At 42.5% G+C, this 18,062-nt stretch overlaps 1 protein-coding gene across 7 annotated transcripts in view; it reads right to left on the reverse strand.

The window, feature by feature from the left end:
* The window catches only part of TDRD3 (tudor domain containing 3), a 200,080-nt gene extending 183,145 nt beyond the window's left edge, over positions 1 to 16,935 (reverse strand). For 3 of the 7 annotated variants that reach the window (XR_013813911.1, XR_013813912.1, XR_013813913.1), the window contains exon 1: positions 15,398 to 16,935. Coding sequence is in view for 2 of the 7 variants with exons in the window: in XM_079779604.1 (XP_079635730.1) it covers positions 15,398 to 15,438 (41 nt within the window). In the remaining 5 variants the exon portion in view is untranslated. Of the gene's footprint in view, positions 1 to 14,876; positions 15,007 to 15,397 lie in introns of those variants that run through there. The other 4 variants (XM_079779604.1, XM_079779603.1, XM_079779606.1 and 1 more) reach the window with 4 other exon arrangements.
* Positions 16,936 to 18,062: the final 1,127 nt, after the last annotated feature.

Consider the following 18,062-nt stretch of genomic DNA (forward strand, 5'->3'; position numbering starts at 1 on the left):
TAACTTCAAAATCACATCACTTATTCATCTCAAACACAAATTGATTCAAGCTTGCAAGTTTGTTCTCTGGAAATGCTGACTTCTTATTGACCTCCTAGAGGCCAGATGCACGAAATTAGTGCAAGGGGCTTGGCCCTCGTAGCCCTGGCTGCCTTGGCCCTTGCAGCCCCAGCTTCACCCAAAAGGTCATCCGGATGGTCGTTCCGCTGTTTGGCCTTTTGGTCGATTTGCATATTATGCTTTTATTATTATAGATGAGTTCATATATACTGGGAACTTAGGCAAAGAAAAAGAAACTGGTGCTGTAGGGCAATACCAGGCAGATCAAAACAGTAACAAGCATGTTGAATACAACAAAATTCAGTCAAACATTAGCCTATTTTTCCACTTTGAAACTACATGTCTTAGATATATAGAAATCTATAATCATACATTTTTTTAAAAAATACTTTTGTTTAAAGCATTACCAATTCAATTTACACATGAAAATTATTGTGATAAGGTAAAATATTTTAAAAGACTACCAATCATCCAATTCAATTTTATTTTCAATGAAAATATGTTGAGACAGGAATATTGCAAACCATGTCAAACAATGTTGGCCAATACAATAATGCACAGATAAGTCTCATAACACAAATTGTAATCTAATATTAGTTCATATTAGTTTATAACTAAAATTATGTTAAAATACATTAAAAAGGTATTATCTCATAAAAAGCATGACCATTCTTCGATGTGCCATACTAGGTACCACCAACATGATTAAACTAAGGTTTGCAAACCCCTTTTATAAGCAAACTAGAGGCCTGGTGCACAAAATTTGTGCACAGGTAGGGTCCCTAGGCCTGAACAGCAATCAGGGCCGATCTGTGGGGCAATCAGAGGGCCCCACTCGCACCCGCCAGGCCAAGGTGGAATGTCAGGCAAGGCTGCAGGGCTGGGAGGCTGGGGGTGCGAGCTGGGGCCCGATCTCCACAGACCACTCTGAGGGACCCCACCTGTCCACAAATTTGGCTGGCCTGGCGCTGCCCGCTCACCGGCCCCACCCCCCCACCGCTGCCGCCAGTCGCCTCCCTCTGCGGGAGGGGACTGGCGGGGCGATTGGGGGGTGGTGCCACCTGCTCGCCAGCTGGCCCCGCCCACTCGCTGGCTGGCCCTGCCTGCTCAGCGGCTGGCCCCACCACCACCACCACCGCTGGTCGCCTCCCTCTGTGGGCAACCTGAAGGGTGTTGCGGGGGGTGCCTGTGGCACCTGCCTTGGCTGGCCTGGGGCCTGCGAGCTGGGGGCAGCTCCTGCATTGAGCATCTGCCCCCTGGTGGTCAATGCGCGTCATAGCAACCTGTCATTCCACCAGTCGTTCTGCCGTTCGATTTGCATATTTGGCTTTTATTATATAGGATATAGTAAATTCATACATGCTACTTATTATTATGGAATAATGTATAATTAGGGAAAGAGGACTTTGCAAGCTGGGAAGTCTTTTACAGACATAGATTATCACAAAAAAATAATATAATTTTTTACGTAGAATATTAAAAGTAGATTATATAAAAAAGTATTAAAGGCAAAGAACAGTACCTTATTCAGTCATACCAATTCATGCAACTTTACCATAATTTAAACAATATCACTGAGTGAAAATTTTAAAATGTGTCCAGGTAGAAAAGAACTACTTCAAGTGTGGTCCATGAATCACTGCCAATTCTCAAACTCTTTGTTAATGCTCCATGATGGGATAAGCACAGAAACTGAGGTAAGCATTTAAAAATGTTTAGAGCAATCTGACATTACTGCAAGATTTTATAGTTTACAAAATTAGAAATTTTAAAAACTGACACTGAGAATCACTGAGCTAGAACACACTTCTCAGTATCCCTTTCAAGTAGATGTGAGACTAAGTTCTTAGAAACCAAGGACATGATGTGAGCACCTCTTCTATAAGGAAATGGATTGTGTGGCTCTGCTGTCCTTCCCTTGTCTACTAGCTGAACCCAGATGTGGCAGCTCCTCTACTATAACTGTGAAGACAATGACAATGCCCCAGAGTAGTGCTTCCCGAACTTTAATTTGGAAAGGAATCTCTGGGAGAATCTTGTTAAAATGCAGATGCTGATTTAGTAGACCTATGGTGGAGATTGAGATTCTATTTTACTAACAAGCTACCAGGCTGCTAATGCTGCTGGTCTAAGGACCACACTTGGAGTAGCAGGGATTATGGGACAACAAGACAGAAAGATGGAAGGAACCTGGGTCCCTAAATGACAGCACAAAGCAAAATTCATCACCATTCTGGATGTTTTATGACAGGAAAAATGGGCTATGTTCTTTAGATCTCCCTATAGAAGCAATGATCCAAGCAAATCAAATGTTACCACTATATTTCAAATTTTACATCTAACTAAATACATATACTCATGAGAACGTGTTTGTATTCTGTTAGAAGTTAATATCAATAAATAGAGAAGCTTTGTGTGACAGGTTATTTCTGTAGAGATTACATTTTTATTTAGCTATTTTTTTTAGAGAGAGAGGGAGGGAGGAAGAGAGAGAAACATAAATTTGTTGTTCCACTTACTTATGCATTCACTGGCTGATTCTTATATGTGCCCTGCCTGGGGTGGAACCTGCAACCTTGGCATATGGAGACACTCCTCTAACCAACTGAGATACCCAACCAGGGCCAAGATTACATTTTTTCATTAAAAAAAGTGTTTTTTAACTTGACAACATTCATTTCAGAAATAAAAAGCTTAACAAGTTTCATGTTCCTTGAGAATATTAAAATAATATAATAAAAGATACTGACACTAATTAAGATGTCACTAATAGGGAAAACCAAGATGGCAGCATAAGGTATACACCTGTACGTGCTGCCTCTCACAACCACACCAAAACTACAACTAAAAGACAAAAGCATCTATCACCCAGAACCACGGGAAAGCTGGCTGAGTAGAAGTTCTACAACTAGAAGGAAAGAGAAAAGAGCATTGAGACGTGCATAAGCGCGGAAAAGCTGAAGTACGGGAGGCGGGCAAATCGCGCGAATCGGGCTGGCGGCTGGGTGCGCTGTTTTTTTTCAACCAGAAGGGAGACACAAGCTCCCGATTACTCTGAACTCCAGTTTCTGGCAAGACTCTGGGGACCCAAACTCCTACGGTAGAAGTTGGACTGTCTGCCATAGGGTCGGAAAGTGAGGGTGGCTTTCTTGCAGAGGTGTGCGCAGGAATCATTGTTTACTGCGCTGGGGCGCGGGACGCGGGGACACGGAAACTCGGAGACGCAGAGACAGCTGACTGGCAGCCATCGCTGTTTGCCACGCCCTAGCCTAGTGATTCCCTGAGACCCCGCCCCGCACAATTTACAAACCCACCCAAGCCCTGCGCAGCAGCTTTTGCATATAAATGGCCTGCCCTATTGCAGCTTAACCTAACAAACTGTAGCCCTGGACAGATAGCTCCAAAACCTCCAAGCAAAGAGGAGAAATCTGCAGATCATGCCGTAGCTCCTGCTGGGTGGCCTCAGACAGTAGCTGACCTGCACCCCATTGGAGATCCAGAAGCCAGTGTACCTAGTGGTCAGTGTGAGACGACACCAGATTTCAACTCCTTACATCCATAAGTGACACATTCAAGAGGCAGACTCAGTAAGCACCAAAGCCCCACTGAAACAAGTCCTGCCCCATAAGGGTGTCTCCAGCACAGCACTTCTTCCATTATACACACAGCGGGTCCTCAGAGCCAATTGGCCTGGAGGTCATTCCTCCCAGTGTACCAACAGCAATCGAGGCTTAACTACAACAAGACTTTGCACTCAGCCCACAAAGGGGTGCACCTCAGGTGATAGGGGAGGCTGAACCACTGGGCCCTATAGGTCACCTACCACAGAAAACCACTCCATCAACACAGGGAAGCAGCAAAATGCGGAGACACAGAAACATGTCACGAATGAAAGAAGTGGAGGAAAGCAAACTACTAGACATAGAGTTCAAAACCACATTTATAAAGTTACTCAAGAATCTTCCAAAAACCTCTGAGGAACTTAGTGAGACCTTTAAGGATCTTAATGAGAATGCCAAAAAAAATGGAAAAGGACCAGTCAGAAATTAAAGCATACACTGTCTGAAATAAACAATATACAGAAATTCAACATTAGACCAAAGGACCCCAAGAATCAAACCAAAAATCTGAAATATGAGGAAACGAAAAGCACCCAACCAGAAAAAAAAAAAAAAAAAAGAATCCAAAAATATGAAGATAGTGTAAGGAGCCTCTGGGACAACTTTAAGTGTACCAACATCCGAATTATTGGGGTGCCAGAAGAAGAGAGAGAGCAAAATATTGAAAACCTATTAGAAGAAATAATGACAGAAAACTTTCCCTACCTGGTGAAAGAAATAGACTTACAAGTCCAGGAAGCACACAGAACCCCAAACAAGAAGAATCCAAAGAGGACCACACCAAGACACATTATAATTAAAATGCCAAGGGCAAAAGACAGAGAGAATCTTGAAAGCAGCAAGAGAAAAACAGTTAGTTACCTACAAGGGAGTACCCATATGACTGTCAGTTGATTTCTCAACAGAAACTATGCAGGACAGAAGGGAGTGGCAAGGAATATTCAAAGTGATGAACAGCAAGAACCTACAACCAAGATTACTCTACCCAGCAAAGCTATCATTTAGAATTGAAGGTCAGATAAAGAGCTTCACAGACAAGAAAAAGCTAAAGGAGTTCATCACCACCAAACCAGGATTATATGAAATGCTGAAGGGTATTCTTTAAGAAGAGGAAGAAGAAGAAAAAGGTAAAGATAAAAATTATGAACAACAAAATGACAACAAATACATACCTATCAACAAGTGAATCTAAAAATCAAGTGAATAAAAAATCTGATGAACAGAATAAACTGATGAATATAATAGAATCAGGGACATAGAAAGGGAGTGGACTGACAATTCTCAGGGGGAAGAGGGTCTGAGGGGTGCGGGAAGAGATTGGACAAAAATCTTACACCTATGGATGAAGACAGTGGCGGGGGGTAAGGGCATTGGGTGGGGTGGGGAATCAGGTGGAGGGGAGCTATGGGGGGAAAAAAGAGGAACATCTGTAATAATCTGAACAATAAAGATTTATTTTAAAAAAAGATGTCACTAATATTCATTCTTCAATGATGTAAGTGTCTACTGTGTATCTTGCATCCTGCTAAATGCAAGGAATACTATAAAAAATATGGAAAGATTTGATCTTTGCCTTACAGGAGCTTACACAATAAGGCATCAATCAAACTATTTTAACTAGAAAAGCCACATATTCATTTATTTCTCTGGATCCAAAGTTAGAATACAGTAGGTCCTCAGGTTAGTCCTCAGGTTACGTGAGAGATCCGTTCCTACGGCGCAATGTCACCGTAAGTGACATTTCGCAGATTGTCACCGTAAGTCGGAACCCACCTACATAAGCCACTATGTCACTCACATGGAGCACATACACAGCAGTAATGAAGTGAAACAGTAAAAAAAATTTAAAAGATAACAATTCCTGACTTTTACTTGTGGTAAATAAATAATAAAAAACATAAAGCACATATGTACATACATCAAAATGACAGACCTTTTTTTTATATATAAATAAATGGGAGATGGCAATGTAACCACAAAATGACGTACATCGAGTCCCATGTAACCTGAGGACTGCCTGTATAATTGTGGTGAAAGAAAGAATTATTTCATTAACTTTATCTTAAGTACCTATCAACTTTTTGGACTCTTAAACTTACATTCACCCCTATTTCTCTCTCAAAACAAAACTTAAACTGAATCAAGTTCAAAATCCATTATAAAAGATTGGCTTTATTTAGCAAGTCTGTTCTTTCTTCCTCCCCCCTCCCCGTCCCCCTTCCCTCCTTCCCCCTGCCCCCTTTTCTCTTCCTCCTTCCCCTTCTTTCCTCCCTCCCTCCCTTCCTCCCTCCCTCCCTCCCTCCCTCCCTCCCTCCCTCCCTCCCTTCCTTCCTTTTTAAACAAAGTCAGGCTGCCTGAGCATATTTTTCAAGTTATCCAAACACTGTAATGTTGGTTCTTCAGGTTGGGAATTAATTTTTTTTTCCTTTTTATCAAATTTATTGGGGTGACACTGTTTATCAAAATTATACAGGTTTCGCCCCAACCGGTTTGGCTCAGTGGATAGAGCGTCGGCCTGCGGACTGAAAGGTCCCAGGTTCGATTCCAGTCAAGGGCATGTACCTTGGTTGTGGGCACATCCCCAGTAGGAGGTATGCAGGAGGCAGCTGGTCGATGTTTCTCTCTCATCGGTATTTCTAACTTTCTATCCCTCTCCCTTCCTCTCTGTAAAAAATCAATAAAACGTATTTTTAAAAAAATTATACAGGTTTCAGTTGCACAATTCTACAACACATCATCTGTACACTGTATTGTGTGTTCACCACCCCAAGTCAAGTCTCAGTCCGTCATATCATCATTCCCCCCCCCCCCCATACCTCCACCTCCCTCCCCCAACCCCGGCAATCACACTTTTTCTTTCTTTTTTTTTTTTTTTTTTTTTTGCTGCTCAATCCCTCCACCACTCCCATCCAGCACTACCCCCTCTCCCCCCACCGACTGCTATCAGCCTGTTCTCTATTTGCTTGCTAGTTCATTTTGTTCAATTCCACATGAGTGAAATCATATGGTACTTGTCTTTCTCTGGCTTATTTCACTTAGCATAATACTCTCCAATTCCACCTATGTCTCATAAAGGGTAAGATTTCCTTTTTATTTATTTTTTAAATATATTTTTATTGATTTCAGAGAGGAAGGGAAAGGGAGAGAGAGATAGAAACATCGATGAGAATACTGATCGGCTGCCTTCTGCATGTCCCACACTCAGGATCAAGCCCACAACCTGGGCATATGCTCTGAATGGGAATCACACCATGACCTCCAGGTTCATAGGTTGACACTCAACCACTAAGCCATGCGGCTGGGCAGATTTCCTTATTTTTTATGGCCAAGTAATATTCCATTATATAAATGTACCACAGCTGTTTATTCATTCATCTATTGATAGACACTTAGGCTGCTTCCATAGCTTAGCTATCTTACAAAATAAAAAGGTAATATTTAAATTACCATCACTCCGCTACGCCCACGATTGGGCCAGTGGGAGACACAGGGGGCGGGACTCGGGGTGGCTGGGATGGTGATTGGGCCGGCAGGACGCTGAGCTCGCGTTGCCAGCGGCAGCCGCGAGCTCAGCATCTGCGCCATGGCTGTGCTGCGGCACAGACAGGCCTCTGGGGCAGCGAGCCAAGCCGGCGTTTTGGAGGTTTGGAGGCGGCGCGGCGCGCGGCTCCGCAGGGAGGAGTCTGGCGGCAATTGGGCCGCAGGAGCACGTGGCGGCAGCCCCAGCCTTCCTGGGTGGGAGGCAAAGGCAAGACCCCGGCCTGGGCTCCTGCCGCAGGAGGACCATGCCCCCGCCCCGCCTCGCCCTAGGGGCCCAGGGACTTCGGAGCTGCCGACCAGCGGACAGACAGCTTACACATGCATGATTAAATCATGCACTGGGCTTCTAGTTGTAAATAATACTGCAATGAACATAGTGGTGCATATATCCCTTCAAATTAGTGTTTTGGGTTTCTTTGGATAAACTCCCAGAAGTGGAATTGCTGGGTCATAAGGAAGTTCTGTGTTTTTTTTTTATTTTTTAACTAACTCCATACTACTTTACACAGTGGCTGCATCAGTCTGCATTCCACCAACAGTGCACAAGGGTTCCTCACCAGCACTTGTTGTCTGTTGATTTATTGATGACAGCCATTCTGACAGGTGTGAGGTAATATCTCATTAATTTGCATTTCTCTGATGATTAGTAACATTGAGCATTTTTTCATGTCTATTGGCCACTTGTATGTCCTCTTTGGAGAAGTGTCTATTCAGGTCCTTTGTCCATTTTTTAATTGGACTGGTTGTTTTTTGATGTTGAGTTTTATAAGTTCTTTATAAGTTTTAGATATTAACTAACCCCTTATCAGATGTATCATCGGCGAATGTGTTCTCCCATTCAGTGGGTTGTCTTTTCATTTTGTTAATGGTTTCCTTTGCTGTGCGGAAACTTTTTAGTTTGATGTCGTTCCATTTGTTTCTATTTGTTTGTTTGTTTCCCTTGCCCAAGGAGCTATATCAGAAAAAATATTGCTAAGAGAAATGTCTGAGATTTTACTGTCAGTGTTTCCTTCTAAGATTTTTATGGTTTTGAGTCTAACATTTAAGTCTTTAATCCAGAGCATGTTTTCCATCCATACTTACCCTTAATGTTTCATGTTAGGTATTTTACAAAAATCTACCTTTATTAATTTTCAAACTTTGCAAGGTCCTACTTAGAATTTAGTAAAATAACAATATTTTTCTTAACATCTTCACTTTATATCCATGACAGAGTCTTCTGAAAAGCTGCTACTGGGTTTTATATTTAAAGGAGTTTGGGGGATTTGGGAGGAATTAAAACAATGGACCTTCAGATATCTAAATTTATAAATAATGTTTTAAAAACAGCCCTGAATCTCTAATATCAGCAAGTCAACAAACTAATACTGACCCAATCACATAATCCTGTCCATTTTCCCTTTTTACAAAAAAAAATCACGTTTGTCATAATGCATTCTAATGCTCCCCCACCCCCACCCCCCCGCCCGCCCGCCCCCCCCGGCAGTTCATTAAAGGCTAATTCTCCATTTAAAAATGCTGAAATTCCTTAGTGCTTGAATCTAGCTTATTTTTACTCAAAGCTTAGTCTCTGGATCATAGATCAGTGTTGTCTAACAGAAATACAATGCAAGCCACATATGTAATATAAAATTTTCTAGTAGTCACATTTTAAAAAGTAAAGAGAAATAGGTAAAACTAACTTAATAATTAATATATTTTACTACATATATTGAAAACATTATTTCAATATGTAACAATTTAAAAATTAATGAGAGCTATTTACATTCCCTTTTTGTACTAAGTCTTCCAAACTCAGTGTGTATTTTACATTTATGGCACATCTAAATTTGGACTAGACACACTTCAAGTGTTCAGTAGCCACATGTGACTAATGTCTACCAAACTGAACAGTACAGCCTTAACTGACCTCATCCATGCACTGCTTCCATCACCAGCTATACTCAAACGACTCTGAATTCATATCTCCAGGCTTCTCTTCTGAGTGTAAGATTAGTATTTCCCAATGCCTAGCTGGCATCTTATCTTAGATGACTCAAAGGCATCTCATTCTCAAATAATGCCCAACTTCAATTCATGATCCCTCCCTCAAAAATGTGGCCCTCTTCTAATAGTCTCTATCTAACCAATTCATATATACAAGCCAAAAACCTAGAAATCAACCCCTTGACACTTCCTTTTCTCTCATTTCCATATCCTATCCAGCAAAAAGTTGTCCATTTTACCTCCTAAATATCTCAACTCAACCTACTGCTCTCCATCGCAACCATCATCCACTCCATCCATCTACTCCTGCCCACCTCCAATCCTTTTTCTTCAATACGAGGATATCTCAAAACTTAACTATGATGTCATCTCTACTTCAACCCTCCCCTGATAAAACTTTTCAACTAACTTCTATATTGCCTCCAGAACAAAAACAAAACTTACCATGGTCTCTGATGCTTGAGCTACATGATCTAGCTCCTGAGAATCTCCCAGCCCCATCTCATTATACTCCCTTTCTGTGCTGCCCTCCTCCCATCCTGGACCTTCAGATCTTGGACCCACCTTTGCATGACCTTGGCTTTCCCCTTACTTAGGTTAATTTCCACTCATCTTCCATATCTCAGGGAACATTCTCTGACCACCATGAAGACATCAAATTTCCCTTTTTATAAATTCTTAGAAAACAATGTCCCTTCTCCTTTTTCCCCATAAGACTACATCCAATTGTACTATAGAAACAGCCTGCCACAACAAAATGTTCAATAATTATTTGTTGAATAAGTACATCAATGAATCTGCCATGTGTTTTCCCTAGACAAAGACAAGATACCCTATTATCAGATGGTATATTCAACAAACTCTGCTTACACATCATTAGTCCTGGAAAACCTTCCAGACTTCCTAAGAGTGAATTAACTACTTTCACCAACACCCCGCAAGTAAAATATCAGTGTATAACATGTTTAAATTCTGCCTGTCTTGTACACCATCCCAACAAAAACCACAGTGCTTTGTGCATAAGAGGAATATGTATTTACTATGTGTATTTCAGTACACACAATACTGCATTATAACTGACTACTGTTGCAGATTATTATACTTTCAGTAACACTATATTAAAGAAATCACCTGTCACCACAAGATGTCTTCTTGGGTAGATATGATGTACCCAACAAGATGAGGGATGAAAGATAGCTATTTATCTCTACTTTAGAGGCTGTACAACTGTAATATGTGTGAGAAGCACTCACATGTGCACAGACTCAGACCCACTGAGCAGATGTTACAGGGTTACTCGTACACTACTAAGGTTCATAGAGGCTCTGTTCAGCCCTGTAGAACAAGGTGGTTCTTTCCTGATTCTCCACATTACCAATGTGCTTCTTTTCTGCCACCATTATCTTTGATTTGACACCCTTTTCAATACTTTACATTATCACAACACATTTTTACCCCCACCACATTACCACATTCTCTGTGTTTTCTTTTGTTTTGTCATTCTATGATTTCACAAATGTTTCTCAATTTCACATAAAAATGTCTGTATTGCTGGGAATGCAATGTGCTTCTTCTAAAAATTATTTGGAGGTAAAGTGTTCTTCAGCAACTTCCACATCCTACACCTTTCAAAAAGTCTGAATTTCTAGAGAGATGAAACTTAACTATAACATAAGTGGGGGGAAAAAATGCCCATATTCTATTGTCAAAAAGAGAAAACATAAGCCAAAAAAGTAATATAATTGTATTTTTATGATTCCTGAAATGTTACTATGCAATTTTTACTTGATTTAGCAAATGCTACTGTGTGAGAGGAGAAAATTATTTCAACTTGCTGAGGTAGCAAGTTTCTTTTTATACCCCTTTTATGCTGGAGGCAGTGAAGTGTACAGGCAGTTGAAACTAGATTTATAGGTTATTCAACAAAAAAATCACTGCAAACAGCACCTTAAAACCTGAAAACCTGCACAGTTTAATAGAATATCCAGTCATTTTTAGCAGTTTACAATATCTATAGAAGCAACCAGGCACTATACATAAACACATTCTGAGACAGAAGGTCAAGAAGGCTTATTGCTCTTGAACATTATAATTTCACAAATAATTAAAACCAAGGAGATAGTTACAAATGCCCATTAAAGAAACAAGAAATAGCCCTAACCAGTTTGGCTCAGTGGATAGAGTGTCAGTCTGCAGACTAAAAGGTCTCAGGTTCGATTCCCGTCAAGGGCATGTACCTTGCTTGCAGGCACATCCCCAGTAGGAGGTGTGCAGGAGGCAGCTGATTGATGTTTCTGACTCTCTATCCCTCTCCCTTCCTCTCTGTAAAAAAATCAATAAAATATATTTTTTAAAAATAAAGAAACAAGAAATATTTCAAAATAGAAGGATGTTGCCAATAAGCTCCCCTGAAAACTAAGTATAAAGCGATTGGTTTCTTCTAGTGTTCTTCAGCATGATCTATTATTATGTTTCACCCAAAAAGTATTTTAATGGTTCTGATGCCTTCCAAAACAGTGTTCCAAGGTTACATTTATATCAAAGTGGTAATGATAAAGTATTTTATAATTCCAGATAATTTTTAAAATCCTGTACTTAATATACAGCCCTACAAAAAACTATCAATATTCTTTATAACTATGAGTATGCCTAAGAGTTATACTGAAATATCCTTTGCATAAACTCCTACTGTATGGCTGGTAAGCAATAGTGTATTATGTGAAGGTATGGTACTTATTAATGATGCTGCAAAGACTCTTTCTTACTTGAACACTGATTTCATTCACTAGCCATCTCCTGTGAACAGGTGTGTCTCTCGGAAAACTGAAACCCAACAAACAAGAAAAGCACTGGGGTGGATTGCAGAACAGGAATCTGACTTTTTTGGTCTTGATCATTAATGTGTTTGGGAAGTAAGGGGATATAAAAAGAAGCTCTCCATCTGTGTATGAGTCAAAAGCCAGGCATAAGAAATTCCAGTGAAAAGTCTGGAAGTAGTTCCACTTCTTTAGAGTAACTATCTCAAGGCAGCATGAAGAATAACAGGGCAGGACCCTCAAGACAAGAAACATTAACCACTCTATAATCCATACTGCCATTGTGCTTCTTACTTTCTCTATCCCATGGTTGTTCTCCTATAGTACTAAATTCTGATAAAGACTTTTATAAGCTGTAGCCTTTCTTAGTTGTTCAAAGATGCAACAAAGAGAATGAAGTTTGGTATACACTTGGGCCAGAGGCTATCAATATGGTGGTAGCACCAGTAATCAAAGAGAGACCAACCAACAGAGAAGGTGAAATTCAAATGGGACAAGAGGTGTTCATTCTCTCTTTCACCTCTAACTCTGGTCCCTCCACAAAAACAAAACAAAACAAACAAACAAAAAGTGAAACTCTTGGGGTTTTAATGAAAAATAAAGACTTAAAGAAAAAAAAATGTATTAACAAATTAGAATAATAAATTTGTCTATATAGATCATCTGTAATCCCAGTAGATGACATTTTCAGAAACAAGCTTTTCAGAGCTAAATAGTTCCCTAAACTACTATTTTAAGTGAAACTGACAGAACAGATTTAATAATAGTTTAGGTGTTTTAGCATCTATTTCTTTTCAGGTCCTACAAGTAATTAAATGAATAGGCTGAGTACAAAGAAAAATGGTTTTGTCAGTGACAATAACAGAGCATTCCAAGAGTTAGATGAAACTCAGCATGTCAGAACTGGAAATTAGTTGGTCAAAGCTGCCTGTGGTCAGAAATCCTCCTTCCAGAGCTCTTCTCTGCCTAAACCTTTGAGATGCTGAACTTTACCATAGTAAGTCTCTACTGAAATATCAGTTCTGCAATACAGGACACTGAAAGCCTAGGAGGTCCTAATCTTCTTTGGAACAAGTTTGGTCTGTTCAAGACCCATCAAAGGCCCTGGCCTGGAAGCTCAATTAGTGTCATTCCCATAAGCCAAGGTTGCAGGTTCAATCCATGGTCAAGGTACATACAAGAACCAACCAATGAATGCATAAATAAGTGAAACAACAAATCAATGTTTCTGTTTCTTTTTCTTTCTCCGTCTCTCTCATCAATAATTTTTTTTAAAAAGATCTATCAGAAATTACATGATACTCCCAACTCCTAGAAAGATAAGTAATTTTATCAGACCACATATTACTCCTTTTTATGAGTCAAAGTCATAAAAGCAACACAGTTTGGAAGAAGTAAAACATGTAAACAGATAATTTGTAATACAAAGTGGCACATGCTACACTACAACATTGCTGGGGATTTATAACAAAGTAACAAATGGAGGAACTCTTGCCTAGGCTTGGTTAGGAAATTGGCAGGGGCATTCCAAGGTCAATTGTATCAGACTTTATTGAGGACCCAAAATGTAACGTGCTCTCTGGCACTACAGATACACAGAAAAATAAGATGTAGTTCCCCACTCTTAAGAAGACCAAAGAAGAACAATTTAGTATGTGTGTGGAACCAAAATAATGAAACTAACCTCTCTAAAGGAGGTGGGGTCATGCTGGAAAGCAGTAGAAGACTAAGTTTGTAATTAAATCATAAAACTAATTTGAAGAATTAAGGCTCAATCTAAGGAAAAATGGGGAACAACTCAAATGGAAGAATGATCCAAGATTATCCAAGACAACATTGTCAGTTAACCCTTTGCACTCGCTTGCTTTTTTCTCAATTCCTTTATTCTAATGCTAACCGTGTCGAGTCACACTCGACATCCGAGTGCAAAAGGTTAAAGAAACTGAAGGAAGAGATTTCACTTAAAAGAACAAAAATAAAACTAAATGAGATGAGTTTGTTATGCTAATGGTGCTCTACACAAAAACTGTAGGGACAATAACACATAATAGTTAAATGCACCATATTTGGAAGTGGCCCTTCTGCAATCACCACTCACCTCTACCACTTTCTAGCTCTGTCAGATTTGGAAAGTTACTTAACCGTTCTGTGCCTCGGTCTCCACCTGTAAAATGGGGTGGCTGAAGAGCCAGGAGCAACTTCTTCAAAACACGGCTGTTATGTTACTCCAAATCAAAAATGTGATTCACAATATCAAATCCACAACTTCCACTCACTTGTAGCCTCCACAAGCTGGCTCCCAACTTTCTGGTCTTAATCCTCCCTGGACACCCTCCCACTTCCACGGAAGCAGACGGATCTGCAAACCCATAAGCACTTTCTTCCTTCGGTGCCTCCTCTCCAGCGTCTGTGTGTCCAAAAAGCCTTCTCCCCACCCTCTTCCAAAGTCCACTTCTCTAGGAAATTAACTCTCCTTCCCCCTCCAAATCCATTGCACATCTGCCTGCTCCTTGATACAATTAACCACTATTTTCCGGGGTTTGTGCTTGTCCTTTTTAATGCCTCCCTCTCCTCTTTTCATGAAGATTGTGAACTTCTAGAGAGCAGGGCCAAGTCTCTTTCATCCTCCCCCCCCCCTCCACCCCCCGTCTCACTCTGTGCCTGGGCAGGCCTGGAAAAGCATTACTGAATTTAACTCTATGTTTACACCTGTAGTGGCCGCAGTTCCAGAAACTGCTTACTTTCCTATAACATTTTATTGGTTTCAGATCCTAAAAATCTTAGCATGAAACGTCTTTAAATATCAGAACACCTCCATCCCTTCAAAAAATAAAAAGTTCTACGGAGCACCCACAGGCATGGACAAGGCGGTCATTTTCAGCTTCAGAAGTTGCGTGTGTGACGGGGGGCTCAGCCGCTCAGCCGTCGGTACCGCGCGGAGAAATAAGGAGAAAGAAGGGGCTGTGCGCTCTCTGCCCTCAACTTCCCGCGGGCCCGCCGCCCCCGCCGCGATCCGCCGCCGCCGCCGCCCCCGGCTCCCCAGCCCTCGCTCCGCGACCCAGGAGAGGCGCGAGGCGCCGCAGGTGCTCCCCGCGGCCGGCGCAGGCCTGGCCGCCCTGCCCGCGCCCCCGCTTCCCCCCGGCCCGTCGCCCGCCGCCCGCCGCTCCGGGCCCAGGCCGCGCCGCCGCCCCGAGTGGAGCTGGGGGGCTCGGTCGGTTCCGCGTGGCGTCGGGGGCGGGGCCGGCCCGGAGGCCCAGGGAGAGGCCGGGGGCGGGCGGCGGCCTCCGCCTACCCCACCACGCACCCCACCGCCCCCAGCCCCAAGCCGCCGGGGGCCCCGGTCCGCGCCCGCGGCCGGCGGGACTCGCCACTTACCAACCCGCCTGGGACAACGCCGCGCCGGGGACCTCGGCCATGGTAGCTGCTTAGGCCTGGGGTGCTGGGGGGCTGCGGTGGGGGTGGGGGGACGGCCTCCTACTTAAGAATTAAAAATTTAAAAAAAAAGAAAAAAGAAAGAAAAGAAAAAGAAAGAAAGAAAACTCCTCTGGTCGGCCCTGCAACTGGGCATGCTCAGTGCGGTCGGCGCTTCCGCGTGCGGGTTCCGCCCGCCGCGTTTTCCGAGCGGCCGCGTGGGGCCGGTGTCTGCGCGCCGAGGCGGCGATCAGCCAGGGACGGGCTGGGGCCTGGGGCGGCCGGTTGGTTCGCAGGGACCACGAGACTTTGGCTGGGTTTTGTCGTGGGTCACTTTTCTGAGTTGCACACCTTGGAAACTAGTTAGAGAGCAGAAAGTAACCTCCGCGTTGCCAGCGCCGACCGATGGTCAGCTCAGGGAGAGCAGGACAGCGCCAGCGCGCAGACGGACCGGTCGGTTGCGAGGGGTCATTTCCAGGGCGGCTGTTACAAGGCCGTGTGTTTCATGCAGGAAGACTCAAGGGAAAGGTGTTCCCAAGCCCACTCTGCATGGGGGAAAAAGTTTACTTTCTTCTACAGACTCGTTCCGTTCACCCCGCTTTTCTGTCTGCCTGGGCGCACAGAAAGAATGCAGTGGATCTTTTTTCCAGTCCCCTCGGGGACATCGGATTGTCCAGGTCGGATTCCACAACGCCAGTGAGTGGTCAACCCAAGAAAACTTGCACTTAAGGGACGTGGGAAAATCAGACAGTTGGGTCAGTGCTCGATTTTCTTGTCGCTCTCCCACTGGGCCTGACCGGGTCCCAGCGCGGCCCGGTGACGTTGACTCGGGCACACCCAGACGTGGCTCCCGCCACCCATTAGCCGGTGCCCTCAGCTCTCAGGACGCTGAGGCGCAAGCGCTGGTCCCAGAGTGGGCATGCGCGGCGGCGGCACGTTGCGGCGTGGTAGACACGCTAGTGTGATTGGGCGGCCGAGGCCCACGCCAGCCAATCAGGAGGCACGCTGCCCCGGGAGCCGCACCCTAAAAGTTTGCTCCACCCTCCGCAGTCACCTCTGAGGGACCCGGGGGAAAAATTGAAGTGGCGCTGGCCTCGGCTGCGAAGTCGCTGGGTGAGACTGTTAAGAACTTAAATCCCATCACCAGGGAGGTTTCCTTTGAAGCCATCACCATCAACAGATTCAGAGCAGGCTGCCGATCTGGTCAGAGCCGCTCCTGGGACGGGAGGAAAAGGGGATAATTACCCGGGTGGAGCTAAATCCTTAATAGACATTTTTCTCATTTTAACTGGATTATGCCGTTCCGGCTTCCCAAAAGTCGTAGTTCTAAAGTCGCGATACTTTCTTGAGCTTTAATGCTATTGTAATACGTTCCCAAGCACTTTTAGGAACAGAAGTCACCCTATCCTATTCCCTACAATTTGCAGTAGTATATATGCAATGTATACACAAGGTCATGTATATACTACGAAGTGTATTTCCATGTATAGGCACCAGTCATCATATCTAGGAGTCAGGAAAAGATTATAATTCTGAAGTAAATAGATGACTCAAAATTAAATTGCTAATTTTTATTGGTTGTTGAATCTTAATGTAACTTGTTAATCATGAAAATGATAGGTTGTTCAAATCATCAGAATTCTTCACTGGTTAAATGTGAAGCCTTTGCACTTTTGTTCACGTGTGCAGTGTAATACAGTAAGAAGTTACCACTGTGTGATGCTTACAATTACTTTAATTAAAAGCTCCACAAAACAATTAATTCTCTTGCTTTACGATACGTTTTAAAGAATGGGTTGAGGATTTCCACTGGATAAAGTTGGGGCAATATAAGCATCAAAAAGAATATAGTAAGTACAATAATTAATTGAATTAAAAAAATTGGATAAAGAAAACGCATGAGTTCAGAGTACCACTAAAAATAAAGGAGGGAAAATGAAAATTTTTCTTTCAGAGAAATACTAGAGATTAAATGAAGAACAAATAATAGAATTAGAAAATCACTATTTTTCAAATCAACTACAAAATAATTCAGGCAAAGTTCATCTGAGAATGCAAAAACCACTGGGTGAAAGATTGTATGGGTACAGAATCTTCACATGGTTTCAAAGTGTCAGGCCATAACTTACTTATAAAATAGAAAACTTACCTTTAAAAAAAAATCACTGCTTAAACAAGTGACCAAAGCTAGAATTGCTAATAATGGGACAATCTGATATTATGTGTTTACTGGTATTATGCAATTAGAAATAAACATCATCTAAGAACTATTCTTGCCAAAATTGTTTAACTTGATTTTCATCAAACTTCTAGCCTGTGGTTCCCAACCAGGGGGTGGATCCCCATCCCCTTAACCCCTTGAGCACTTTGACAATGTCTGGAGACATTTTTGTTTGTCATAATGGGAGAGGAGGGCAGGCAGGGAAGGGATGTGGAGAGGGTTGTTACTGCATCTAATGAGTAGAGGCTGGGGATGCTGCTAAACATTTAAAAACCCACAGGACAGCCTCTCCACAACCATTAATTATCTGGTCCCAAATGTCAATAGTGCCAGAGTTTCTAAGAAGCCCTGTTCTAGATGTAAGCACAATTTAAAAGATATGTAGGAGATATTAGAACAAGTTAAACA

This window comes from Cnephaeus nilssonii (genome assembly GCF_951640355.1).
Source record: "Cnephaeus nilssonii genome assembly, chromosome: 8".
In the NCBI taxonomy this organism is placed as follows: Eukaryota; Metazoa; Chordata; class Mammalia; order Chiroptera; family Vespertilionidae; genus Cnephaeus; species Cnephaeus nilssonii.